Source organism: Ranitomeya imitator, chromosome 9 (genome assembly GCF_032444005.1).
Source record: "Ranitomeya imitator isolate aRanImi1 chromosome 9, aRanImi1.pri, whole genome shotgun sequence".
In the NCBI taxonomy this organism is placed as follows: Eukaryota; Metazoa; Chordata; class Amphibia; order Anura; family Dendrobatidae; genus Ranitomeya; species Ranitomeya imitator.
This window is the reverse complement of record NC_091290.1, coordinates 19,235,286-19,263,097: the sequence shown is the minus strand read 5'-3', so window position 1 is coordinate 19,263,097 and position 27,812 is coordinate 19,235,286. Positions and strand designations below refer to the sequence as shown.

Below are 27,812 nucleotides of genomic sequence, written 5' to 3'. Positions count from 1 at the left end.
TGGTGCCAATATTCAAAAAGGGCTCTAAAAGTGAACCTGGAAATTATAGGCCAGTAAGTCTAACCTCTATTGTTGGTAAAATATTTGAAGGGTTTCTGAGGGATGTTATTCTGGATTATCTCAATGAGAATAACTGTTTAACTCCATATCAGCATGGGTTTATGAGAAATCGCTCCTGTCAAACCAATCTAATCAGTTTTTATGAAGAGGTAAGCTATAGGCTGGACCACGGTGAGTCATTGGACGTGGTATATCTCGATTTTTCCAAAGCGTTTGATACCGTGCCGCACAAGAGGTTGGTACACAAAATGAGAATGCTTGGTCTGGGGGAAAATGTGTGTAAATGGGTTAGTAACTGGCTTAGTGATAGAAAGCAGAGGGTGGTTATAAATGGTATAGTCTCTAACTGGGTCGCTGTGACCAGTGGGGTACCGCAGGGGTCAGTATTGGGACCTGTTCTCTTCAACATATTCATTAATGATCTGGTAGAAGGTTTACACAGTAAAATATCGATATTTGCAGATGATACAAAACTATGTAAAGCAGTTAATACAAGAGAAGATAGTATTCTGCTACAGATGGATCTGGATAATTTGGAAACTTGGGCTGAAAGGTGGCAGATGAGGTTTAACAATGATAAATGTAAGGTTATACACATGGGAAGAGGGAATCAATATCACCATTACACACTGAACGGGAAACCACTGGGTAAATCTGACAGGGAGAAGGACTTGGGGATCCTAGTTAATGATAAACTTACCTGGAGCAGCCAGTGCCAGGCAGCAGCTGCCAAGGCAAACAGGATCATGGGGTGCATTAAAAGAGGTCTGGATACACATGATGAGAGCATTATACTGCCTCTGTACAAATCCCTAGTTAGACCGCACATGGAGTACTGTGTCCAGTTTTGGGCACCGGTGCTCAGGAAGGATATAATGGAACTAGAGAGAGTACAAAGGAGGGCAACAAAATTAATAAAGGGGATGGGAGAACTACAATACCCAGATAGATTAGCGAAATTAGGATTATTTAGTCTAGAAAAAAGACGACTGAGGGGCGATCTAATAACCATGTATAAGTATATAAGGGGACAATACAAATATCTCGCTGAGGATCTGTTTATACCAAGGAAGGTGACGGGCACAAGGGGGCATTCTTTGCGTGTGGAGGAGAGAAGGTTTTTCCACCAACATAGAAGAGGATTCTTTACTGTTAGGGCAGTGAGAATCTGGAATTGCTTGCCTGAGGAGGTGGTGATGGCGAACTCAGTCGAGGGGTTCAAGAGAGGCCTGGATGTCTTCCTGGAGCAGAACAATATTGTATCATACAATTATTAGGTTCTGTAGAAGGACGTAGATCTGGGGATTTATTATGATGGAATATAGGCTGAACTGGATGGACAAATGTCTTTTTTCGGCCTTACTAACTATGTTACTATGTTACTATGTTACCTAGAGATTTTAATTCATCTTCCATTCTCCCAATATTGGTATCCAATTGAGTAATTATGTTCTGATTATGCTCACTCAAAAGCTGCATAAAAATCTGTGAACATCCGTTGCACGCCTCCTCCCACCGGGAAACAAAACCCTCGTCCTCCACCGGAAATGTAGGGATTACCCTCACACGAAGGCCTCTAGGGATCATTTTTTTAGTCAGGTATTTATCGAGAAAAGTGCGATTCCACCATAACTTAGTTCGTTTGACCACCATTCGTTGTAGTATCATAGTTTGTTCCTCCCATTTCATATCATTGTCAACCTGACAGTTTGATCCGTTACCCCCGAACACCTGGTCAATATGCGAAAGCCAATTCTTTTCCTTGGCTTGAAAATCCATGTCATATGTATAACCTGTGCAGAACACAGCAAGATATATATATAGAAGTGAATATGACACATAAACATGGTAATATAAAAATATAGAGTCAATCATTAAATACCAAATCATATACCATGCTAGAAATAATAGGACAATAGAGCCTATCATCAAATACTACATAGATAACAAAAAAACGATGATCAAAAGGCCAAAATATGAAAAAATACCAAACTTTGCCCCGGCTTATGCCAACCTGTTCCTGGGGCTGTGGGAGAGGGACCTCTCCCTGCCAGATCAGTCGTCGCCGATGTGCCGTGTCCTTTCGTGGACGCGGTACATCGACGACATTTTGCTGATCTGGCAGGGGTCGAGTGATGATCTGGAAAGGTTTATGGCATCATTAAATGACAACCAGTTGAATATATTTATTACCTATAAGTACGATTTTAAAACTATTGAATTTCTGGATGTCCTACTCTCAAAGGATGAGAAGGGGGAGGTGCAAACAAGCATATATCGTAAGCCCACCTCTACAAACATGTTGTTGCACGCGTCCTCCTCCCACCCGGGTCACATGATCCAGTCAGTTCCCACTGGACAGTTCCTCCGTTTACGCAGACTGTGTTCAAATAATGAAGAATTTTATACACAGGCTGAAGATCTTAAGCGGAGACTACAAGAACGTGGGTTTAGCAACCGAATGATTAAGAAGGCTTATAATAGGGCTAAATATTCATCTAGGGATGTATTATTATATGGCCCTAAACAGACTAGTAGGGATAGCCAGGATCGAGTTAGATTTGTAACAGACTACCACTCCCAATTTGGTCGTATGAGAGAAATATTGAACAAATCGTGGCATATTCTTAAAGCGGACCCAGTGATTTCTAGGTTTATACCCGAAAAGGCAGCGATAGCAGCCAGAAGATCAAGAAATTTGAGGGATCATTTGGTTCGTAGCCACTACACCGGACCGCCTGGGAGCACATTCTTGGATCAGGCTAAGGTACCGAATGGGTGTTTCCCATGCGGCCGGTGTGTGGCATGCACTAATATTGATCGAATAGACCACTTTGAGAATCAGGCAGGGTCACGCAGGTTTTCAATCAAAAAAAGGATCACGTGTAATAGTAGATATGTGGTCTACTATGCAGTATGCCCCTGCCAGAAAATTTATGTGGGTATGACCACTAGACCATTGAAGATAAGGATCCGTGAGCACATCCTAGGGATCACGGCGGCGGCTAATGCCGAGGACATCACGGCACTTAAAACGATCCCACGTCATTTCAGACGGTACCATGATTGTAATGGGGACCTTTTGAGATGTAGGGGGATCGATATGCTGGATATGAACATCCGTGGTGGTAACATGACTAGGAGGTTGGCACAGCTAGAGTCCAGATGGATATGGACCCTGGATACGGTCCATCCATCTGGACTCAACGAAAATATTAGCTATGCCCCCTTCTTATAACCACGGTACCGTACCGCCGATGTTCATTTGGTACCATTGTTACATAATTTCTTTTAATTATATGTTGTTTTTAGATGTTTGGTTGATTATTTTCTTTTAATATTTCAGTTTTGATCGCTCATGCACACTGTGGTGATTTATGCGAGAGTGGGGAACAATAAAGGATTGGATTGGACACGTATACTGGAGCAAGAACGTTGCCAGCACTATGAACGCAATACTCAAGCCATACTGAATAGTCTGGGTGCGGCGATGTTCATATTGGAGGATTGGAAATGCGATGATTATTATTTAATGTATTGTTCCAGTTGTCTGTCTCTGGTCCTGTATATTGCGTACGTCTTGAGAAAATATCTCTTAGTTCCACCACAGGCTTGTACTGGTTGTTATGGGAGGTAATTTATATGGGTACTTGTTGTATCAGGGCGGTAGTGGTGTATCTCAAGTCCTCCCCCTGACGCGTGCTGTGCCCATTCACCGCTGCGCTTGCCTGCTCTCGGCGTCTCTACATGAGTGCTGGGCCCGCCCCGGCCCCGCCTCTCATGTGACGCCGACGCTGGCTGGCGCCGCCCGCTGACTGGGCAACAGTACGCGTCACATCCCCGGGGGGGTGTGCACGTCACATCCGGCCGCGCGGTATCCACGCGGCGGCCGGTGACTATATAATAGGAGGACTAGGGAGGTGTGTGCATGTGCGGCCCCTTGATAAAGGTGACCGAAACGCGCGTCGGGGCGGACGCGCTTCCGCAGGATTGATAACACTCCCCCATCGTCTGGAGCAGGTGATTATGTAAATATTGGTTGGGTACTATAGGGCTTTGGAGCCGTGTGTGCCACAGACTATGGGGGTATGGGGAAAGGTTTGTTGTACAGATGTACATTACATATGATTGAGCGAGGTTCCCCTATGGGCAATGATCGGGCCAGGTGTCATTATAGAGATATATATACTAGTTACATTTGGTTAGTCTGTGTGCCTGTATTGTCCCAATATACGATCGTGTGTTGTCATATATATCCTGTGGGTGTGCGTATTATGTATGATGGTATCTTATGGGTGGGTGTGCTCTCCCTGTATTTTACACTGTGATCATATGCTTTTATATGGTTGTTATTTAATAAAGTTTGGTATTTTTTCATATTTTGGCCTTTTGATCATCGTTTTTTTGTTATCTAAGACACTGGTCTAGTAGCCACATCAGTAGTCTATGGCTGCCGGACCAGATCACTATGAGCCTCCTATTACCTGACGTGGCTTCTGGACCGCTGATGTGGCTACTGGACCGCTCACGTGGCTACTGGACCGCTCACGTGGCTACTGGACCGCTGACGTGACTACTGACATGGCTTCAGGACCGCTGACGTGGCTACTGGGCCGCTGACGTGGCTTCTGGACCGCTGACGTGGCTTCTGGACCGCTGACGTGGCTTCTGGACCGCTGACGTGGCTTCTGGACCGCTGACGTGGCTTCTGGACCGCTGACGTGGCTTCTGGACCGCTGACGTGGCTACTGGACCGTTGACGTGGCTACTGGACAGCTGACGTGGCTACTGGACCGCTGACGTGGCTTCTGGACCGCTGACGTGGTTACTGGACCGCTGACGTGGCTACTGGACCGTTGACGTGGCTACTGGACCGCTGACGTGGCTACTGGACCGCTGACGTGGCTTCTGGACCGCTGACGTGGCTTCTGGACCGCTGACGTGACTACTGACATGGCTTCAGGACCGCTGACGTGGCTACTGGACCGCTGACGTGGCTTCTGGACTGCTGACGTGCTTTCTGGACTGCTGACGTGGCATCTGGACCGCTGACGTGACTACTGACATGGCTTCAGGACCGCTGACGTGGCTTCTGGACTGCTGAAGTGCTTTCTGGACTGCTGACGTGGCGTCTGGACCGCTGACGTGGCTTCTGGACCGCTGACGTGGCTACTGGACCGCTGACGTGGCTACTGGACCGTTGACGTGGCTTCTGGACCGCTGACGTGGCTACTGGACCGCTGACGTGGCTTCTGGACCGCTGACGTGGCTACTGGACCGTTGACGTGGCTACTGGACCGCTGACGTGGCTACTGGACCGTTGACGTGGCTACTGGACCGCTGTTGTGGCTACTGGGCTGCTGATGTGACTACTGATGTGGCTTCAGGACCGCTGACGTGGCTACTGGACCGCTGTCGTGGCTTCTGGACCGCTGACGTGGCTAGTGGACCGGCATCCTGCAACTTTTTATTTTCTCAACTTGTGCATTAAAAATGGGTGAAGTACACAATTAGATCCAGCAGAGGGCAGCACAGCACATTCCATTGTTAGCAGGGACCCTATAATACTCACTGTCAATATTATGGACACTTGTAGAATTGATCATTAATATTTCCTACATATTGTAGACACAGGATGGTGCAGATTTTAGGTGTTTTTTTGTTTTTTTTTACTGTAGTAAGACTGGGATTCTTTCGGTAAAAATACAATGCCGTTTTGACACGCGACGTGAAAGCTCAAGGCCTCTACATATAAATACGTAGCAGCACTGGGCATATATTGTGCATTTTCTCCAATAGATTTCTACGGGAGCCTGAAAAAAACACACAAGAGTATTTCCCGTATAGCAAAAAACGTATTATTTTTTTTTTCTGCAAGACTTCGTACTAAAATTCACAATAGCGATCTGCTGTGATTATTCCGTTTTTGCGGCATTTTGCTTTTTTTTGCGCAGATGTGAAGCATTTCCTTATCACACTTTTTTTTTTTTTAGTGCGCAAATACTGGAGTGCTGCACTTTAAAGCACAACTTGCATTTTTTTATATGCACTTTCTCTGGCTCTCCATAGAAACTCCCCAAAAATCAGATTTTAGATGATCAGCGGGGGAGGGGATTTTTCCTGAATCAAGTGTCAGATTTTCTGCACTCAAAAAAAAATAATGCTGCGGGGAAAAAAATTGCAACATTTACGCTATGTGTGAACACGGCCTTTTTATACGGAAAAATAAAAATTGCACCCAAAATATACAGATCAGATTGCGCAGCAATTACACAATGTGGGGTATCAGAAAAACAAGGCGCAGTACCCCCTCCCCAAAAAAGTTCCAAAACTAAGCAGGAAGGGTCACACATAGCTGTGACTATGCTCTTACCCCAACTCTGACCCCTTTATTTGGTAATACATTAGAAAATGATACAATCCAGGCTCTGCCTATGGGGGTCCTGCCTCCTCTTTCTCCCTCTGTGCACATACACATTAAGAGGCGGAACCTTTGTGCCGAAGCTTTGTAGGCAGTAGGGACACATTTGAGTGTAACACAGGAAGCGGAAATAGTATTTGGTCCGTTGGAACGCATCTGTCAGCTTTTTATGCAACTTCCTGTATAACGCTGATGGCAGTGTGACAGTCATTGCGGCTGAATCACTCCTGAGCTCGAGTGTGTGGGTGAGGAGAGACTCTGCTGGAGCCGGCTGTCGGCCATAGTCTAGGGTGATTTGTACAAAACAGTAAAGTAGCCAATCAGGTAATATCTTTCATCTTCTAAGGAGCCTATATAGAATGAAAGCTGCAATCTGATTGGTTGCTATGCCCAATGCTCCATATTGGTTTTCCAGTCTCCGTTGCTATGCGGGGCAGATTCGTCGCTGCTCCGTACACAATTGCCCATAATCCCAAATACTTTCAGGGACGTGGCGAAATGAAATCTGCATATTTTTCTTGTTTGGTTCTTTATGAGCTGATTTTAAGTTTATTATCATTTATTGTAAGTACTTTTTGTCTATTGGTGGTCCGATCGCTCGGACTATACACTGCATAGCGCGACAGGGCTTGTTAGGGGCACAAAATGCTGGTGACGGGGGTCTCCTGGAGGCGCCATCCCAGCCCGTCCGCTCCCTGCAAATTGTATTGTGGGGCTTGTTGTCCGAACAGATCGGCACCGCTCCAAACCATAGAAATGTCAGTCAGTGATTGACAGCAGCGGTCATAGCTGGCACCCGCCCGGCGAGCCTACTCTGTTCTCCCACAACTGATGGGGGCGGACATTGGATATGTTGCGTGACCCCTTTGACCCCCATATTATTGGTGGAGTGGGCGGGTTTAGTCCACTGACTATTGAGAAAAAAGTTACGCTTTTTAGGGAACGATGTGAGTGTTAGTGGGAATGTACAGGGGGGAAGGAGAGGACACTGAGGGTTTGTCCCAGAAACAGTGCCACTCCTATCCATAGGCTGTGTCAGGTACTGCGCCTCAGCTCCCTTAAAGGGGTTGTACAGTTAAATTATCACCTAGATACAGTATTGGCATTAACTGATTGTGGAGTCTGTAAGCCAAACCGCCTCAATTTCCATAACTCCGACTCCACAGCCCTGGTCGGACCTGCAGTGATCGATAGAACAGGGAACTTTTATCCGTCAAATAACGGCACGCCAGGTCGGACGCCCACCCATTGCTCCATTCAATCTCTATGGGGCTTCTAGAGAAAGCCGAGCGAACGGACGAGCGTGCACTGCTGCTCCATGCTAACGGGGGTCCCTTCTGCCAATTGGTGCAACTCCCAGCAATTACCAAGTTATCGCCCCTCCTGTGATGGGAGACCCCCTATAAACTCTATTCAGGGTTATTTTTTCTGGAAAAAGCGCAGACCTTCTCTTCTCCTTTCATACTCTCCGTAAGACCCTCGCGTCTTCCTCGCGTCTTCCTCACGTTTCCTAGATGATGAAATACAGAAGCGCCGCTTTGTGTAACTTCACTTTGACACCTCATTAGACTGATCTCTCCTTCCAGATCCCTGTGATGACTACTGACCGCAGTGTGCAGGAACATGGATGACAAGAGACGTCGGGCACGGGTGCAGGGAGCCTGGGCAGGACCTGCGAAAAACTCCTCTCGCCCTGGTAAAGTCGCATCTGGCAGTTCGGTTGTTGTTACTCTTGTTTAAAAGCATCTCTACAAGTCACCTAACTACAATCTTTAATCTCTCCCTCTCCTCTGGCATTTTCCCCTCCTCCTTCAAACACTCTATCATTACTCCATTACTAAAGAAACCCTCCCTCGACCCATCCTGCACAAACAACTACAGACCAGTCTCCAATCTCCCCTTCATCTCTAAACTCTTGGAGCGCCTGATCTACTCCCGCCTTACCCGTTACCTCTCCACTCACTCCCTCCTAGACCCTTCACAGTCCGGTTTCCGCCCCCTACATTCGACAGAAACTGCACCATCAAAGTGACCAATGACCTTCTGATAGCAAAACGTAATGGTGACCACTCTCTGCTCATTCTTCTCGACCTTTCTGCAGCTTTTGACACTGTTGACCACCCTCTCCTGCTCTCTAGGCTCCAGTCACTAGGCATTAAGGACACTGCTCTCTCCTGGTTCTCCTTTTATCTTTCCGACCGCTCCTTCAGTGTTCTGTTCTCTGGCTCCACTTCATCTCCTCTTCCTCTCACTGTTGGGGTACCTCAGGGCTCAGTCCTTGGCCCCCTTCTGTTCTCTCTCTACACGGCCCCAATTGGACAGACCATCAGCATATTTGGCTTTCAGTACCATCTTTATGCCGACGACACACAACTATATACGTCATCCCCTGACCTTACCCCCGCTGTACTACAGAATGCCACTGACTGTCTGTCCGCAGTCTCCAACATCATGTCCGCTCTCTATCTGAAACTCAACCTCTCCAAAACTGAACTTCTTCTGCTCCCACCATCTACTAACCTCCCTAAATCTGACATTTCCCTCTCCGTGGGTGGCACCATAATAACACCCCGGCAGCAGGCGCGCTGTCTGGGTGTTATGTTTGACTCCGATCTCTCCTTCACCTCCCATATACAATCTCTTGCCCGCTCGTGCCGCTTACACCTAAAGAACATCTCTAGAATCTGCCCTTTTCTCACCATGGAGACAGCTAAAACCCTCACGGTCGCCCTGATCCACTCCCGCCTGGACTACTGTAACGCTCTATTAATTGGCCTCCCCCTCACTCGACTTTCCCCTCTCCAGTCCATCCTTAATGCAGCAGCCAGGGTCGTCCATCTGGCTAATCATTACTCGGACGCGTCCGCTCTTCGCCAGTCGTTACACTGGCTACCCATTCATTACAGGATACAATTCAAAGTACTTGTTCTCACCCACAAAGCTCTCCACAGTGCGGCACCCCCTTACATCTCCTCCCTCATTTCTGTCTATCAGCCTAACAGACCACTGCGCTCTGCAAATGACTTTCGGCTAACCTCTGCACTAATCCGTACCTCCCACTCCCGACTCCAAGACTTCTCCCGTGCTGCGCCAATCCTCTGGAATGCTCTACCCCAAGATATTAGGACCATCCATAATTTGCATAGTTTTAGGCGCTCGCTCAAAACACATTTGTTCAGAGCGGCCTATCACGTTCACTAATCAAAGTTATGTTATGTTTGTGTGTGTGTAGCCCATTCACTATCCCCATCTATCCCCCACCCCCTGAAGATGGCCGGACCATCATTGTAAATACATCATTGTAAATACACACCTGTACTTTGTATCTCCCCCACCTCATTGTAGATTGTAAGCTCTCACGAGCAGGGTCGTCTTATTTTGCTTTAATTATTGTATTGTTAACGTTGTTACTTATGACTTTTGTGTTTGAAACTGTTAAACTGTAAAGCGCTGCGGAATATGTTGGCGCTATAGAAATAAAGATTATTATTATTATTATCTCTAGTGGAAATGTCCTTTAAAGGGATCTGCTCCCTAGAACTGATCATCACCTTTTCACAGAATCCTTTAATTATGAGGGCGAGCGCTGCACTCTATCGTCACTGGATCCACTAAGCAAAAAACGGATCCATTACAATGATGGGAAAACTGATGGCTGATTAACGGATCCATTTTCCATAAACTTCAGTGTTAAAAAAATGGATCCAGCAAAGATCAGTTATTTAAAAACGGACCAAACAGCTGTGTCGGCACAAATCTTTTGCCATAGGCTCCATTCTAACTGATCACTACTGCGCATGTGAACATGGCCTAAGACGCACAGGATAAACCTTTTAGGTTACTGGTAAAACGTAGAGATGTAAACCTCGCCGCTGCAGTTTACATGTCGTTCCTAATGGATTACGCATCACTTGCAGAATTAAAGGAATTGTGTCTGGAGATGGAAGTTTTATTTGTTGATAGGAAGCAATAATCATTATGTCCTGTAGGTGGAGCTACAGGATTAGAATGGAGACATATGGTAAGTCGGTGAGGGTTTGGCAATACTCCGCTATGTGATGAAGCGCGGCTTAGAGTGGCTAAACTTTGGTAGATTTTTTTCCCCTATTTTAGCCTTCTTATTCAGAGCTGATCAGTTGCTGCCTTAAGTTTTAAGACCCCACCGATTGCTCAAAAGCAGTAGCTGTCTACTGAACCGGAGTCCAGTGATGGAGGCATTGCACCACTCCATCCGATGCTCTGCATTGTGCTTGGTGATGTTAGGCTGCGTGCAGCTGCTCGGCTATGAAGATTCCAGCAGGGGCGCAGTGTTTGTGCTGATGTTAATACCAGAGGAGGTGTGGAATCTGCAGTTATAGAATCAGCAGGGTGGTGAATTTTCTGCCCTCTGCTCCTCAGCACTCGGCCCCCAGTTCTGTAATGCTACGGGGTCTCCACTTCGTCACTGAGTTGCTGCGGTTCTTTCCACTTCTCAATAAATTCACTCACAGGTGGTGGGGAAGATCTTGGAGGAAATGTCATGGATGGACTTGTGACCCCGGTGGCTCCTATTACAGGACCGCGCTGGTATCAGGAGCTCTGCACCACCGGCCGCTCTGTCACGTAGTAATGGCAGGCGGCATGGGGAGGGGGCAGAGGTTATACATCGGGGGGGTGAGAGGATGAATGTTATACAGCGGGTAACAATGGGGCCGAATCATAGACCTGCATTCAATAACTAAGATGTGTAATCAAAACCTTGGTTCATACAGTGAATGTTGGAGCTGCTGTCCACATTCTGTAATGTTTGCACATTTTCTTCTTTTCTTCCAGCATCTCACCCTGTCCAGACGGCTGCAAAGCCTCAGCGCTGGGGGAGCGAGCAATTTACATACGAAGAACCAGGAGAGGTAACGGTCACCATATTACAGTCTGTACAGACCCGGCTCTCTGCAGTAGACGGACGGCTGACACCCCGTGTATCAGGTGGATGGACGGCTGACGCCCCGTGTATTAGGTGGATGGACGGCTGACGCCCCGTGTATTAGGTGGATGGACGGCTGACGCCCCGTGTATTAGGTGGATGGACGGCTGACACCCCGTGTATTTGGTGGACTGCTGACACCCCGTGTATTAGGTGGATGGACGGCTGACGCCCCGTGTATTAGGTGGATGGACGGCTGACGCCCCGTGTATTAGGTGGATTGACGGCTGACGCCCCGTGTATTAGGTGGATGGACGGCTGACGCCCCGTGTATTAGGTGGATGGACGGCTGACGCCCCGTGTATTAGGTGGATGGACGGCTGACGCCCCGTGTATTAGGTGGATGGACGGCTGACGCCCCGTGTATTAGGTGGATGGACGGCTGACGCCCCGTGTATTAGGTGGATGGACGGCTGACGCCCCGTGTATTAGGTGGATGGACGGCTGACACCCCGTGTATTAGGTGGATGGACGGCTGACACCCCGTGTATTAGGTGGATGGACGGCTGACACCCCGTGTATTAGGTGGATGGACGGCTGACACCCCGTGTATTTGGTGGACTGCTGACACCCCGTGTATTAGGTGGATGGACGGCTGACGCCCCGTGTATTAGGTGGATGGACGGCTGACGCCCCGTGTATTAGGTGGATGGACGGCTGACGCCCCGTGTATTAGGTGGATGGACGGCTGACGCCCCGTGTATTAGGTGGATGGACGGCTGACGCCCCGTGTATTAGGTGGATGGACGGCTGACGCCCCGTGTATTAGGTGGATGGACGGCTGACGCCCCGTGTATTAGGTGGATGGACGGCTGACGCCCCGTGTATTAGGTGGATGGACGGCTGACGCCCCGTGTATTAGGTGGATGGACGGCTGACGCCCCGTGTATTAGGTGGATGGACGGCTGACGCCCCGTGTATTAGGTGGATATTGGGGTGAATCTCAGAGACAGGTAAATAGATTAACTTAAAGGGAACCTGTCACACCAAAAATCGAAGGTGAGCTAAGCCCACCGGCATCAGGGGCTTATCTACAGCATTCTGTAATGCATTCTGTAATGCTGTAGATATGCCCCCGATGTAACCTGAAAGATGAGAAAAAGAGGTTAGATTATACTCGCCCAGGGTCGGTCCCGCTGCTGGTCCTGTCTGATGGGTGTTGCGGTCCGGTCCGGGGCCTCCCATCTTCATAGGATGACGTCCTCTTTTGGTCTTCACGCTGTGGTGCCGGCGTACTTTGTCTGCCCTGTTGAGGGCAGAGCAAAGTACTGCAGTGCGCAGGCGCTGGGCCTCTCTGACCTGTGCACTGCAGTACTTTGCTCTGCCCTCAAAAGGGCAGACAAAGTACGCCCGCGCCAGAGCCGCAGACTGAAGACAAGAAGAGGACGTCATCTGATGAAGATAGGAGGCGCCGGACCGGACCGTGACGCCCATCAGATCGGACCGCAGCGGGACCGACCCTGGGTGAGTATAATCTAACCTCTTTTTCTCATCCTTTAGGATACATCGGGGGATTATCTACAGCATTACAGAATGCTGTAGATAAGCCCCTGATGGACAGTGGGCGTAGCTCACCTTCGAATTTGGGGGTGACAGGTTCCCTTTAAATATGCAACATCTCAATTTTTACAATACTGCTTCACATGCGACCTGTGATGTCAAACCTGCTGTCTCGGAGGATGTCAGTATATATCACCATTCATTCCAAAGTCCTTCAGATGACCGCTCCGTCTCTAGAGCCTGATTTTTTTTTTTTTTTATTGATTAAAAAAAATCGCTTTTTCTTTCAGGTGAATCGAAGAGTCCCAGAGCCTCGTATTATCGAGTGAGTGGTTCTTACAGTCAAATGCAATAATGGATTCTGGTCTCTTGTATGAAGGAAATTGTTATGTAACCAACCAGTGTATGAGCGAGTGGACTGTAGATTTCCAGAGCTGCACTCACTATTCTGCTGGTGCAGTCACTGTGTACGTACATTACTGATCCTGAGTTACCTCCTGTATTTTACCCCAGAGCTGCACTCACTATTCTGCTGGTGCAGTCACTGTGTACATACATTACTGATCCTGAGTTACATCCTGTATTATACTCCAGAGCTGCACTCACTATTCTGCTGGTGCAGTCACTGTGTACATACAATACATTACTGATGCTGAGTTACATCCTGTATTATTCTCCAGAGCTGCACTCACTATTATGCTGGTGCAGTCACTGTGTACATACATTACATTACTGATCCTGAGTTACACCCTGTATTATACCCCAGAGCTGCACTCACTCTTCTGCTGGTGCAGTCACTGTGTACATACATTACATTACTGATCCTGAGTTACATCCTGTATTATACCCCAGAGCTGCACTCACTATTCTGCTGGTGCAGTCACTGTGTACATACATTACATTACTGATCCTGAGTTACATCCTGCATTATACCCCAGAGCTGCACTCACTATTCTGCTGGTGCAGTCACTGTGTACATACATTACTGATCTTGAGTTACATCTTGTATTATACCCTAGAGCTGCACTCACTATTCTGCTGGCGCAGTCACTGTGTACATAGATTACATTACTGATCCTGAGTTACATCATGTATTATACTCCAGAGCTGCACTCACTATTCTGCTGGTGCAGTCACTGTGTAAATACATTACATTACTGATCCGGGGTTACATCCTGTATTATACTCCAGAGCTGCACTCACTATTCTGCTGGTGCAGTCACTGTGTACATACATTACATTACTTATCCTGAGTTACATCCTGTATTATACTCCAGAGCTGCACTCACTATTCTGCTGGTGTAGTCACTGTGTACATACATTACATTACTGATCCTGAGTTACATCCTGTATTATACCCCAGAGCTGCACTCACTATTCTGCTGGTGCAGTCACTGTGTACATACATTACTTATCCTGTACTGATCATGAGTTACACCCTGTATTATACCCCAGAGCTGCACTCACTATTCTGCTGGTGTAGTCACTGTGTACATACATTACATTACTTATCCTGAGTTACATCCTGTATTATACTCCAGAGCTGCACTCACTATTCTGCTGGTGTAGTCACTGTGTACATACATTACATTACTGATCCTGAGTTACCTCCTGTATTATACCCCAGAGCTGCACTCACTATTCTGCTGGTGCAGTCACTGTGTAAATACATTACATTACTGATCCTGGGTTACATCCTGTATTATACTCCAGAGCTGCACTCACTATTCTGCTGGTGCAGTCACTGTGTACATACATTACATTACTTATCCTGAGTTACATCCTGTATTATACTCCAGAGCTGCACTCACTATTCTGCTGGTGTAGTCACTGTGTACATACATTACATTACTGATCCTGAGTTACCTCCTGTATTATACCCAGAGCTGCACTCACTATTCTGCTGGTGCAATCACTGTGTACATACATTACGGATCCTGAGTTACATCCTGTATTATACCCCAGAGCTGCACTCACTGTTCTGCTGGTGTAGTCACTGTGTACATACATTACATTACTGATCCTGAGTTACATCCTGTATTATACCCCAGAGCTGCACTCACTATTCTGCTGGTGCAGTCACTGTGTACATACATTACTTATCCTGTACTGATCATGAGTTACACCCTGTATTATACCCCAGAGCTGCACTCACTATTCTGCTGGTGTAGTCACTGTGTACATACATTACAATACTGATCCTGAGTTACATCCTGTATTATACTCCAGAGCTGCACTCACTATTCTGCTGGTGCAGTCACTGTGTACATACATTACATTACTGATCCTGAGTTACATCCTGTATTATACCCCAGAGCTGCACTCACTATTCTGCTGGTGCAGTCACTGTGTACATACATTACATTACTGATCCTGAGTTACACCCTGTATTATACTCCAGAGCTGCACTCACTATTCTGCTGGTGCGGTCACTGTGTACATACATTACATTACTGATCCTGAGTTACACCCTGTATTATACTCCAGAGCTGCACTCACTATTCTGCTGGTGCGGTCACTGTGTACATACATTACATTACTGATCCTGAGTTACATCCTGCATTATACCCCAGAGCTGCACTCACTGTTCAGCGTGTGGATTTGCCATGTACGTTCATGTTGGAATATTTGTGTCCCCAGGAAGGAGGGCACCTATGATATCAGCTCCTCTCCATCTGGGGTGTCTCGGTGAGTGAAAGGGGATTTTTATCTTTTTGAGTTATGTAAAGATCTGAGCGGCCTCTTATTTTTATCATTATTTGGCGCCATAATAAATGCCGCATTTTTCGCTTATATTGAACCAACATGTTAATATTTTGTGGACTTGATCGTGAGATTACATTGCGTCGTCACTGGTCTGAATCTCGCAATGACGGTGAGAATATCCCTGAAATCTCCCCCATCGCGTTCTCTTCCGCAGGCTGAGACTCGTCCCCCTGTTCATTGACCCTAAAGAAGCCGATTGGATGTTTGAGCAATTAGAAAGCGAGATTCCCTGGAGGCAGAAAACCAATCTCGGTCCCGGTGAGTCGCACGCCGGTGTTATGTCTGTAATCTGACACAAGGGGGCGATACCAGCCTGTGCTATGTATGATGATGGGACCGGGCGGCTGTATACAGCGCATACGTCCAGCTTTATAGTCGTCCCTGGAGTTCTGCTCCGCATTTATTCTGCTCTTCTGACAGATGGACCTTACCAGGAGCCCCGGCTCACGTGTTGGTACGGCGAGGTCCCCTACACTTACTCCCGCTCCACATTGCAGCCCAATCCTCATGTGAGTGCCCGGATCACATAGTTACATAGTTATGGACATAACTGGTGCACGTTGTACCTGTTCCAGCTGAACAGCAGACCTCCATTCACTGACTGCCACAAGAGGTCTTGTATGGATGAAACCCAAAGTTTCTGGGAAAGTTTCTGAAGTTTTCACTTCGTCCCTGCAGTGGCATTCTCTGCTGACCATGCTGCGAGATCGTACGCAGGAGGTGACCGGCCGCACCTTCAACTCGCTCCTCTGCAACCTGTACCGACACCACAAGGACAGCATAGACTGGCACAGCGACGACGAGCCCGATCTGGGCAGGAATCCCGTCATCGCCTCTTTGAGTTTCGGGGAGACCCGCGTTTTCCAGATGAGGAAGAAGCCGCCGCCTGTAAGTGACGCCGAAAGATCGGCTGCATCGTCATATAGGGGCAGTGGCCATAAAGGGGGCACAGGGGTCATTCCACAAGTGGTCAGGACTACCGTGGCCTCCGCCAGGCTGCTTCCATAACTCCCATCCTCCTCTACGGGGGCTACAGATACAGCATAGTGTGTGTTCCTCTTGTGGCCAGCTCAATGCGCCCATTGGTTTTGATGAGGATATCACTTTTAAGGGGTTTTCGAATATTTTATTTTTTATATTTGGGATTAAATCCCCCCAAACTTGTCCCATTGTTTGTGTCAGAAACAAGTCCATTCGCATAGAACTAGATAATGGGTGGTCTGTAATGTTGGGTTGGTACAGTTGCCATCCAAATTATTCACGTCCAAACCCCACATCCGACCATCGAAAATTCGGTTTCTTACAATATTTACAAACTTTCTGATGTTTGCAATGACACAAGAACAGTGTAAATAACTGAACACGACTAATGTAACGAGTGGTTTCTCAAAAATTCAGCACAGAAAGTCACTTTTACCGACTCCTGCAGTCTGAGAATTCTTCACCTTTTCAAGACAAGTGTCTTTAATATTTCGTAGTGTCCCTCTGGCTGTTATAACCTGCTGCAGACACCGGCTTCTGGCTGCGTTCCTGAAAGATCTTAGCCCTTCTTTTCTTGGGCAATGGCATCCAGGTCTTTAATTCCTGGGTATAGCGTTTTGCCACTATCTTAACATCCCACCAAAGACTATTTACAGGGTTCTACTCAGTGAGTTGTGCTGGGCGCTCCAGAATCTTCCAGAAAACGTGATGGAACTGTGAGGTATGTTTGGGGTCATTGTCCTGTTGAATGCTCCAGTGACACCGGAGCTTAGGCTTCCTCACAGAAGACGTGATGATGTGTTCTCCTAGTATTCCTGGAAACGTAATTGAATCCATCTTGCCCTCACCACACGGCAGGTATCCAGGGAATAAAGCAGCCGCAGAGCATCAGTGAACCCCCGCTATGCTATCACTGTAGGCATCACCAAGCCACAGCCATGCTTCACTGTAGTTATCACCGAGCCACCGCCATTCTTCACTATAGGCATGGTCAAGCCACCACCATGCCTCACTGTAGCCATGGCCGAGCCACTGCCATGCTTCACTGTAGGCATTGCCGAGCCACCGCTATGCTTCACTGCTGTAGGCATGGCCGAGCCACCACCATGCTTCACTGTAGGCATGGCCGAGCCACCACCATGCTTCACTGTAGGCAGGGTGATCTTTTCAGTGTTTCATTCCACCACCTCCTCCAAACATACCGCTTTTGTGATTATAAAGTTTTGAGCATATTGGATGTGACTATTCTTGTAGTTTTGTGTCGTTAGAGGTGACATCTTGGAGTTTGGACATTGAGGTCTTCAGTGTTTAGTATGCGCTTTACTGTACAAGCTCAGACCTCCGCTGCCCCCATATCTTTCTGTAGGTGTTTTGCAGTCACTCAAGGTTTTTGACCACCTGCCTCTTCAGGAATCTGGTGGCAGCCGGTGACCCTGTCCTCTTTCAGCCACATCCGGGTAGTGTCATCTTTATCTCTGAATTGTAAGCTCTGCTTCCAGCTGTTTCTCTAGGAACACTTAATGTCTTCATATCTTTTTTTGTCCTTTTCCTTATTTGCACAAGACCATAATCTCTGCTGTTAACTTTTTGGACCACTGTTTTGACAGCCCAAGAATCTTAGTCACCAGGAGGATATGGGCTAAGATTCCTCAGGAACGTGGCCAGAAGATTGTGTCTGGTTATGCATCATGTTTGCAGCAGGTCATAACAGCCAGAGGGGCTCTACTAAATAGTAAAGTGTCAGACGCGGCTCAGGAAGGGGTAAGTAACTCTCCCGACTGCAGGAGTCGGTAAAATTGGCATTTTATGCTGAATTAGGAGACCCTATGTGTTATATTAGTCGTGTTCAGCGATTTACACTACTTTTGCCGTGCGGGTGAATAATTTTGATTGCAGCTGTATATGTGCACTAGTGTGAACGCGGCTTCTGTACCCGTGCCATCCATCTCTGTGGGATCTATACTTGCATCATTTTTTAGATTATAGCAAGGACTGATGAGACTGATGAGCTCATCGGTACGGTCGCCGTGTAATCCTACTCTTTCCTCGGTAGCAGCCGACGCAGTGTATGGCGGCTGCGGCTTCCTCTGGGGATACCAGGAACAACTTCTTTCTTCCCAGGGTTTTTATGAGGCAAGCTTTTCACAGATTCTTTTGTAACGGTGTAATGATCGGTAATCTCGGCCCATGCCAGTCACGGACCTGCAGAATTAACCATTGCATGCCCGTCGGGAACACCTTGGTACCACGGCCGCCGTCCCCCCGGCTCCTGCTCGGTCACAGCCTTCCATCATGTAATGACCCAGGTCGTGAATTTCCTGATTATACGGCCGCTACACTTCTCAGCTCATTGAATTTTCTTAATTATCTGTGTTATTCAGCATTAGATTATGACAAGTGATGTCACCGGCGTCTCCCCCGCAGAGTGTCAGCGCCGCGCAGCAGCGTTAATGTCAGCGTATGAATGAGGCACCGGGGGACGTGTTACCGGAGATGCCAGCGATGAAAACACCATTCATGTTCCCACTTACAGTCTGTGCAGGAGTCATAGCTGCCGCCCACACAGCAGCAGACGCCGTGACAGAGACGTGGAGCTGCTGCCAGGAGTGGGATCATCATAATGTGCAGATCATGGCTGATCTGACCGATCCTGCATGGCGCAGGCAGGGGGACGCATAGGACATAGGTGGATGGATCAGTGGATATGGCACGGGCAGATGGATGCGTATGACATGGATGGACGGACAAAGGAGTATGACATGCATGGATGGACGGATGTGTATGGCATGGATAGATGAATGGACGGGTATGTAAGACGGGTGGATGGATATGACGTGGATGGATGAATGCATGGGTAGGTATGACATTGGTGGAGGGGTGGATGGATGGGTACGTGTGACGTGTGGACGGATGGATGGGTACGTGTGACATGGTTGGAGGGGTGGATGGATGGGTACATGTGGAGGAGTGGATGGACGGGTACATGTGGAGGAGTGGATGGACGGGTACATGTGGAGGAGTGGATGGACGGGTACATGTGGAGGAGTGGATGGATGGGTACATGTCACATGGGTAGAGAGGTGGATGGATGGGTTGGTGTGGAGGGGTGGATGGGTACGTGTGACATGGGTGGAGGGGTGGATGGATGGGTACGTGTGACATGGGTGGATGGATGGGTACGTGTGACATGGGTGGATGGATGGGTACGTGTGACATGGGTGGAGGGGTGGATGGATGGGTACGTGTGACATGGTTGGAGGGGTGGATGGATGGGTACATGTGACATGGGTGGAGAGTTGGATGGGTACGTGTGACATGGGTGGAGGAGTGGATGGACGGGTACATGTGGAGGAGTGGATGGACAGGTACATGTGGAGGAGTGGATGGATGGGTACATGTCACATGGGTAGAGAGGTGGATGGATGGGTTGGTGTGGAGGGGTGGATGGGTACGTGTGACATGGGTGGAGGGGTGGATGGATGGGTACGTGTGACATGGGTGGATGGATGGGTACGTGTGACATGGGTGGATGGATGGGTACGTGTGACATGGGTGGAGGGGTGGATGGATGGGTACGTGTGACATGGTTGGAGGGGTGGATGGATGGGTACATGTGACATGGGTGGAGAGTTGGATGGGTACGTGTGACATGGGTGGAGGAGTGGATGGACGGGTACATGTGGAGGAGTGGATGGACAGGTACATGTGGAGGAGTGGATGGATGGGTACATGTCACATGGGTAGAGAGGTGGATGGATGGGTTGGTGTGGAGGGGTGGATGGGTACGTGTGACATGGGTGGAGGGGTGGATGGATGGGTACGTGTGACATGGGTGGAGGGGTGGATGGATGGGTACGCGTGACATGGGTGGATGGACGGGTACGTGTGACAGGTGGAGGGGTGGATGGATGTGACGTGGATGTGCCCGTTGTACCCATCATTTTTAAAAGAAAAATGTAGATGTTAAAGTTACACATTAGACATTTTAATCTCTGGGGTCCGAGTGCTGAGACCTCCTCATTTTTGCTTGCTGTCAGTGAATGGAGACACATGCAAGTCTGATAGGAACTCTGTCTGGAGTCCAGGGGGGTTTAGCTTCTTAGATTGGGTGCAGTTGTAGCAAACCCTCAGCTGTGAGAAGTGTCAGGTCTGTATGAAGAAGTATTCCTCGTCCTGCAGCAAACAGACCTGATACAGATAACTTGCATCTTTCTTCTTCTCCGCTTTTCCTACAGGAGGACCACGGAGATTACACGTATGTAGAACATGTGCACGTACCACTGGACCACGGGAGCCTCCTGCTCATGGAGGGGGCAACACAAGAAGACTGGCAGGTGAGTGGTGGTCCGCCGGAGCTGCTGCAGAGGGGGTAAGGGTGAGGCTGGACACATCCGGTGGAGCTTTTCTTCGATTATTACTCCTTAATTACCTTCATTATTCATTTTTTAGCAGTTATTTAGAACGATATATTCTGGAAACTGTCAGCAAGCTGCTATTGATGGATCATATAACTGTTTTCTGTTGTAAATTGGCCATTTTTTTTTTTTTTGTTCATTATTTTGATAGTGGACCTATCCCAACTGTGTCTGCACCCCACCTTACTGTACAGTATATAGGGGAGGTGACTTCATGCATGTGGGGGGGTACAAGCTGAATGATGGGATGACTTCTCCAGATTTACATGTGATTTTATCAGGCGGCCCCCACATAGCATTAAAAATGACCCTCGTAGGATCTGTGAACAGCAGCCCACCTGCTTGTTGATGGTTTCCAGGTAGTACTAGATATGTGGTTAGTATTTTATGGGACCAATTCATCAGAATTGGATTCAGAATCTTGTGCAGGAAGTCGGAGCTTTTCCTTCAGAATCAGAAACCAAGTATTCCTCCGGTCTACGCTCCGCAGGGCGGCAGATCAGATATTGTGTATATGAAGACGTCACTTTACAGCACGAGACTGTGGCTGTCCTGAGACTGCAACTCCCAGCATCCTGTGACAGGCGGAGGCTGGAGGTTGTGGTTTTACAACAGCTGCAGTCAGAAGTGCTGAATGTCGCAGATCTGGTCACAGTCTCCAGCTACAAACCCGACTAACCGAGCGATCCGACGTCTCGTATCATTCCAGCACCGTGTGCCAAAGGAATATCACGACCGGCGGGCCCGGATTAACCTCACGTTCCGGACTATGCTCCCAGGAGGGAAGAAATAGCGGAATCCCCTCCCCCGGACGATCTTGGGCACTTACTGACAACTATGAGATCCGTTCTCTCTTTTGTTCCCTGAAATAAATTAATCTGTTGCTGAAATGTCTGTTATATTTCATTATACTTAGGGAGGGTATGTTACTTATCCTGTACTCCAGAGCTGCACTCACTATTCTGCTGGTGCAGTCACTGTGTACATACATTACATTACTGATCCTGAGTTACATCATGTATTATACCCCAGAGCTGCACTCACTATTCTGCTGGTGCAGTCACTGTGTACATACATTACATTACTGATCCTGAGTTACATCCTGTATTATACTCCAGAGCTGCACTCACTATTCTGCTGGTGCAGTCACTGTGTACATACATTACATTACTGATCCTGAGTTACATCCTGTATTATACTCCAGAGCTGCACTCACTATTCTGCTGGTGCAGTCACTGTGTACATACATTACATTACTGATCCTGAGTTACATCCTGTATTATACTCCAGAGCTGCACTCACTATTCTGCTGGTGCAGTCACTGTGTACATACATTACATTACTGATCCTGAGTTACACCCTGTATTAGGCCACATTCACACGTTGCTTTTTATTCTGCGGGTTCTCCCGCAGTGGATTTGATAAATCTGCAGGGCAAACCTGCTGCGGTTATCCCTGCAGATTTATCGCGGTTTGTCCTGCGGGTTCCGCTGCGGGATTTACCCTGTTGTGAGTTCTGTTTCTCTTACCCCATGACGGCACTAACGAGAGAGAGGGATCCGCCCTCAGGGACAGGAAACCCACAGGTTAAAAAGGCGGGACCTCTTCTCCACCTCAGTTCGGTTTCCTGTCCCCGACGGGGATCCCACAACTCACCATCCAGGAGTCCAGGGACCATCGGGCCGAGTTCAGGCAGCGGGGGGCCCTGCCACGGTCTCAGGTGGATTCCTCCCTGAAGGCGCGTTCCGGGGTCGGCGGGCCTCGTGGATATGCGCGGAGGGGAGGCAGTGAAGAGGTTACCGAGCCTGCCTCTTCTCTTTTCAATGGAGTGGTCGGTAATAGGTAGCGGCGGCTACCTGGAGGTTTCCTCCGCCGGTCCATGAGGCGCACAGGGGGTGGTGACGCCGGTCACCGACAAGCGGCAGGACGCAGATTGCAGCGGCGGCTGCAGAAGCTCCGTCCCTCCTGTGAGCCGGCAAGTAGTGAGCGCGCGCGCGCGAGGTCCGGCAACTTACTGCGCAGGCGCGGGGGTCACTTCCGGGGTCGGCGCAAGGTACCTCTGGGTAAACCGGAAGTTACCTGGCGCCGCTCTGTCAGCATAAAAACCGGAAAAAAAAAGGGGCATACCGCTGCTCAGTAATTACCACCATGAGTGGAATAGAGCAGTCGGTGGAAGAAATTTCACAGGCCCCTGTGACAAAGAATCCGAAGGAGCGCCATTCGTCACGGAAACCTACGCAGCGCAGCAGCTCAGGATCCCAGCGCAGCAGAGGCTCTGGTGGATCCAGGAGGGAGACGGTGGTTCAAGTGGAGGAGGCATCCTCAAAGCCACAACCGGTATCTTCCTCACATTAGGAGGGTAAGTGACCTCCGTGAAAGTGTATATTCTAATAGGGGTTTATTGTTTCCTAGGGAAAGAAATGCCAAGGGAAAAGTAAACATAAAGTGTGCCCACTTTGTTCAGCAGATTTGCCAGATTCGTGGGTTAAAAAACTCTGTGCGTCATGTATTAAGAACACCATTGATGAGGAGGCACCAAGTTTCACATCTGAATTAAAAGATTTAATTAAAACCCAAGTAGCAGACGCATTAAAAAGCGTAAAAAACCGTAAAAGAAAACATAAAGAAAAATCTCCAGATTACAGCTCCAGCGAGGGAGATAGTACGAGTGGGGATTCTGATAGCTCTACAGCTTCATCATCCTCCTCCGCATCTTCAGAAAGCGGTCGCAACTGTTTCCCAATAGATGAAACGGATGTGTTGGTGAAAATGGTTAGGGCGACAATGGGTCTGGCAGACACTCGTTCCAAAAAATCTGTACAAGATCTTATGTTTAGTGGCCTGGAACAAAAGAAGTACAGAGTGTTCCCATTAAATGAAAAAATTCAAGCCCTTATAAAAAAGGAGTGGAAAAGACCAGACAAAAAAGTACTGTTAACACCCAAAAGGAAATACCCATTTGATGACCCAGCCTGCGCCTCATGGGGAAAAGCGCCAAAATTAGACGTCGCCATCGCGAAAGCCTCTAAAAAGTTCGCTCTGCCTTTTGAAGATATGGGGACCCTCAAGGATCCTATGGATAAAAAGGCCGATGTCTTCCTAAAAGGGTCCTGGGAGGCCGCCAGCGGGGGGCTAAAACCCGGTATAGCTGCTACGTGTACAGCTAGAGCACTAATGGTCTGGCTGGATCATTTAGAGACTCAATTAAAAAATAAATCCCCGAGAGAGTCTATACTAGACTCCGTGTCAGCGATGAGAGGGGCCGCTGCGTATTTAGCAGATGCCTCAATAGACTCAGACTGACGGCAAGATCGGCTTCCTTCTCAAATGCGGCTAGGAGAGCATTATGGCTAAAGTGCTGGCCGGGGGACCTGCAAACTAAAGCTAAGTTGTGTTCCATTCCGTGTGAAGGTGAATATTTGTTCGGTCCCACCCTAGACGATGTCCTCGAAAAAGCGGTTGATAAAAAGAAAGCCTTTCCGGGATTCCTAAATCAATCTTATAGGCGGCCCTTTCGAGGAAGGAGGTTCACACAAAGACGCCCCCCAAAAAATCAAAAGGAGGGGTGGGAAGACAGAAAATTCAAAAGAGGAGGTTTCATGTTCAACAAGCCGGATAATAAAAAACAGCCACAATGAGGGTGTGCCCCAGGTAGGAGGGAGACTGACCCACTTTCTTCCAACCTGGGAAAAAATTTCTGGAAGTGCCTGGACTCTAAACATCATAAAGACGGGCCTAAAACTAAGCTTTCACACAATGCCACACAATCAGTTTGTGGTCACACCACGAAAAAAGTCAGAGATCGAGCAGCTGAGCATCCAGAGAGAAGTTCTCAGTCTTCTGGAGAAGAAAGTCTTAGGCCATGTTCACACAGTGCGTTTTTTACCGCGGAACCGCGGCGGTTTTGCCGCTGCGGTTCCGCGGCTGTTTTCCATGCAGGGTACAGTACACTGTACCCTATGGAAAACAGGACACACTGTGCACATGGTCCGGAAATTGTAAAAAAAAAGACGCGCTGAATAGCTCCCGGAAAAAAGAAGGAGCATGTCAATTCTTTTTCCGGAGCCGCAGCGGTTCTGCACCCATAGACCTCCATTGTGAGGTCCAAACCGCAGTAAAACCCGCAGATCAAAAATATATCTGCGGGTTTTACTGCGGTTTGATGTGCAGAACCGCTGCAGCAGGAAGTGCGGGGAGCGGGCGGAAGTGCGTGGGCGGAGTGTGGCTGCCCCCCCCGTGCTCCGATCCCGCCCCCCCGTGCTCCGATGCCCCCCCCCAGTGCTCCGATGCCCCCCCCCAGTGCTCTGATGCCCCCCCCGTGCCCTAATCTCCCCCCCTTATACTCACCCGGCGTCCCGGTGTCCGTCCGGCCGTCTTCTCCCTGGGCGCCGCCATCTTGCAAAATGGCGGGCGCATGCGCAGTGCGCCCGCCGAATCTGCCGGCCGGCAGATATGGCGGGCGCATGCGCAGTGCGCCCGCCGAATCTGCCGGCCGGCAGATTCGTTCCAAAGTGCATTTTGATCACTGAGATATAACCTATCTCAGTGATCAAAATAAAAAAATAGTAAATGACACCCCCCCCCCTTTGTCACCCCCATAGGTAGGGACAATAAAAAAAATAAAGAATTTTTTTTTTTTTTTTTTTTCACTAAGGTTAGAATAGGGGTAGGGGTAGGGTTAGGGGTAGGGTTAGGGTTAGGGGTAGGGTTAGGGTTAGGGGTAGGGTTAGGGTATTTTCAGCCATTTTAACCCTAAAAAAATTCCTAGAAAACACACAGACTCTGGCTAGAAAACTGCATCAAAAAAACGCATCAAAAAACGCATCAAAAAACGCATCAAAAACGGACCAAAAAAGGACCAAAAAAAGGACCTGCGTTTTCTGCCAAGAGCTGCAGTTTTTTAAAAAACAGTCAGGAAAAAAAAAGGATGGAAATCCTGAACGTGTGAACATACCCTTACAGGAAGTTCCACAACAGGAAGAGATGAGGGGGTTTTATTCTCCGCTCTTTCTTCGAACAAAACCGGACGGAACTTTCAGAGTAATTATAAATTTAAAACAACTAAACAGATACCTGGTAATAGAAAAATTCAAAATGGAGACAATAAAATCATGTGTCAGATCCCTTATCCCGTCTTGTTTCATGACTGTTATAGACTTAAAGGACGCATACTATCATGTGCCAATCCATCCGGATTTCCGGAAATATCTCAGGGTTGCAGTAATGATACAAGGGGAACTGAAACATTACCAATACAAGGCTCTTCCGTTTGGTCTAGCCATTGCCCCGAGAGTATTCACAAAATTAATGGCGGAAGTAATGGCCCATATAAGGGAACAAAACATATTGATTGTGCCTTATCTGGACGACCTCCTAGTGATGGGCAGTTCCTCTCTACATTGCAGCCAGCAACTAAACAGAGTGATGGTAGCCCTATCGAATCTAGGATGGTTTTTGAACCTGGAAAAATCCAGGCTTATCCCATCTCAAGTACAGTTGTACTTGGGGATATTAATAGACTCAACAAAGCAAGAGTGTCGTCTGCCGGAAGAAAAAGTATCCAACATGATACATCTAGTGAATCAGTTGAGTATCTCTCCTCTGATCTCTCTAAGGAGAGCCATGTCCATACTGGGGTCAATGACATCCTGTATCCCAGCGGTACAGTGGGCTCAGAGCCACTTGAGAGATCTCCAGTGGGAAATACTAGAGGCGGTATCCCACGCAGGAGGAAATTTAGAAAAGCAATTAAAAATATCCTCTCGGACAAAAACTTCCTTAGCTTGGTGCACAGACCCGTCCAATCTCAGGAGGGGGGTTCCATGGGTATGGCCGGTCTCAATAATCCTGACCACAGACGCAAGCCCTTGGGGGTGGGGGGCCCACCTAAACAGGCAAATTGCCCAAGGTCCTTGGTCAGTAGAAGAAAAAGACCTTACTTCAAACATGAAGGAGCTTTTAGCAGTTCAGTACGCCATCAATCATTTTTTAACTTCCCTCCGTTCCCACCACGTGAGAGTACTGACGGACAACAGGGTGGTAGTAGCATATTTAAACCATCAGGGAGGGACGAGGTCTCAATCCCTAATGAAAGTGACAAATTTCATCATGTCACAAGCAGAAGCCAACTTGTCCTCCCTGACAGCCCTTCACATAAAAGGGTCAGAAAATCAAACTGCAGATTTTCTAAGCAGAACCCAATTAAAACAGGGGGAATGGGAGTTAAATACAAGTATATTCAAACGCATAGTGGATCTTTGGGGGGCCCCGGATATAGATCTATTTGCAAACAATCGGAAAACGGAGGCCTTCTGCTCGATAGATCCTCGGGGGAGTCCAGTGGCTATAGACGCGTTGTTAATTCCATGGAAATTCCATCTAGCTTATGTATTTCCTCCGATAGCTCTAATTCCCTTAGTCTTGAAGAAAATCAGGGAAGACAGAGCCAAAGTGATATTGATAGCTCCGTTCTGGCCGAAAAGAGTATGGTTCCCATGGCTACGCCTAATGTCCATAGCGGATCCATGGGTACTCCCAGATATCCCAGACCTTCTGCATCAAGGGCCAGTGAATCACCCTCAAATAAAAAGTTTGCACATGACGGCCTGGCTTTTGAAAGGGAACTATTAACAAAAAGGGGGTTTTCTTCAAATCTAATTTCTACCCTGCTGGCCAGTAGAAAACCTATAACTACCAGAGCCTACGG

The 27,812-nt window shown here is 48.1% G+C and overlaps 1 protein-coding gene and 1 long non-coding RNA gene across 3 annotated transcripts in view; one reads left to right on the top strand and one right to left on the bottom strand.

The window, feature by feature from the left end:
• LOC138648881 (uncharacterized) overlaps positions 1-27,812 on the bottom strand; it is a 400,375-nt gene that overhangs the window by 298,176 nt on the left and 74,387 nt on the right. The window lies entirely within an intron of this gene.
• Positions 6,626-21,996, top strand: ALKBH3 (alkB homolog 3, alpha-ketoglutarate dependent dioxygenase). Of its 2 annotated transcripts, none has more exons than XM_069740319.1 (10): positions 6,626-6,726; positions 8,068-8,177; positions 11,294-11,370; positions 13,235-13,269; positions 15,585-15,632; positions 15,865-15,968; positions 16,131-16,219; positions 16,389-16,598; positions 20,927-21,025; positions 21,816-21,996. In XM_069740319.1, exons 2-10 carry the CDS (start codon positions 8,105-8,107, stop codon positions 21,897-21,899), a joined length of 819 nt encoding a protein of 272 aa, XP_069596420.1. In that variant the 5' UTR covers positions 6,626-6,726; positions 8,068-8,104; the 3' UTR covers positions 21,900-21,996. The 2 variants fall into 2 exon arrangements, with proteins under 2 accessions (XP_069596420.1, XP_069596419.1); XM_069740318.1 differs by having other exon boundaries at positions 6,663-6,805.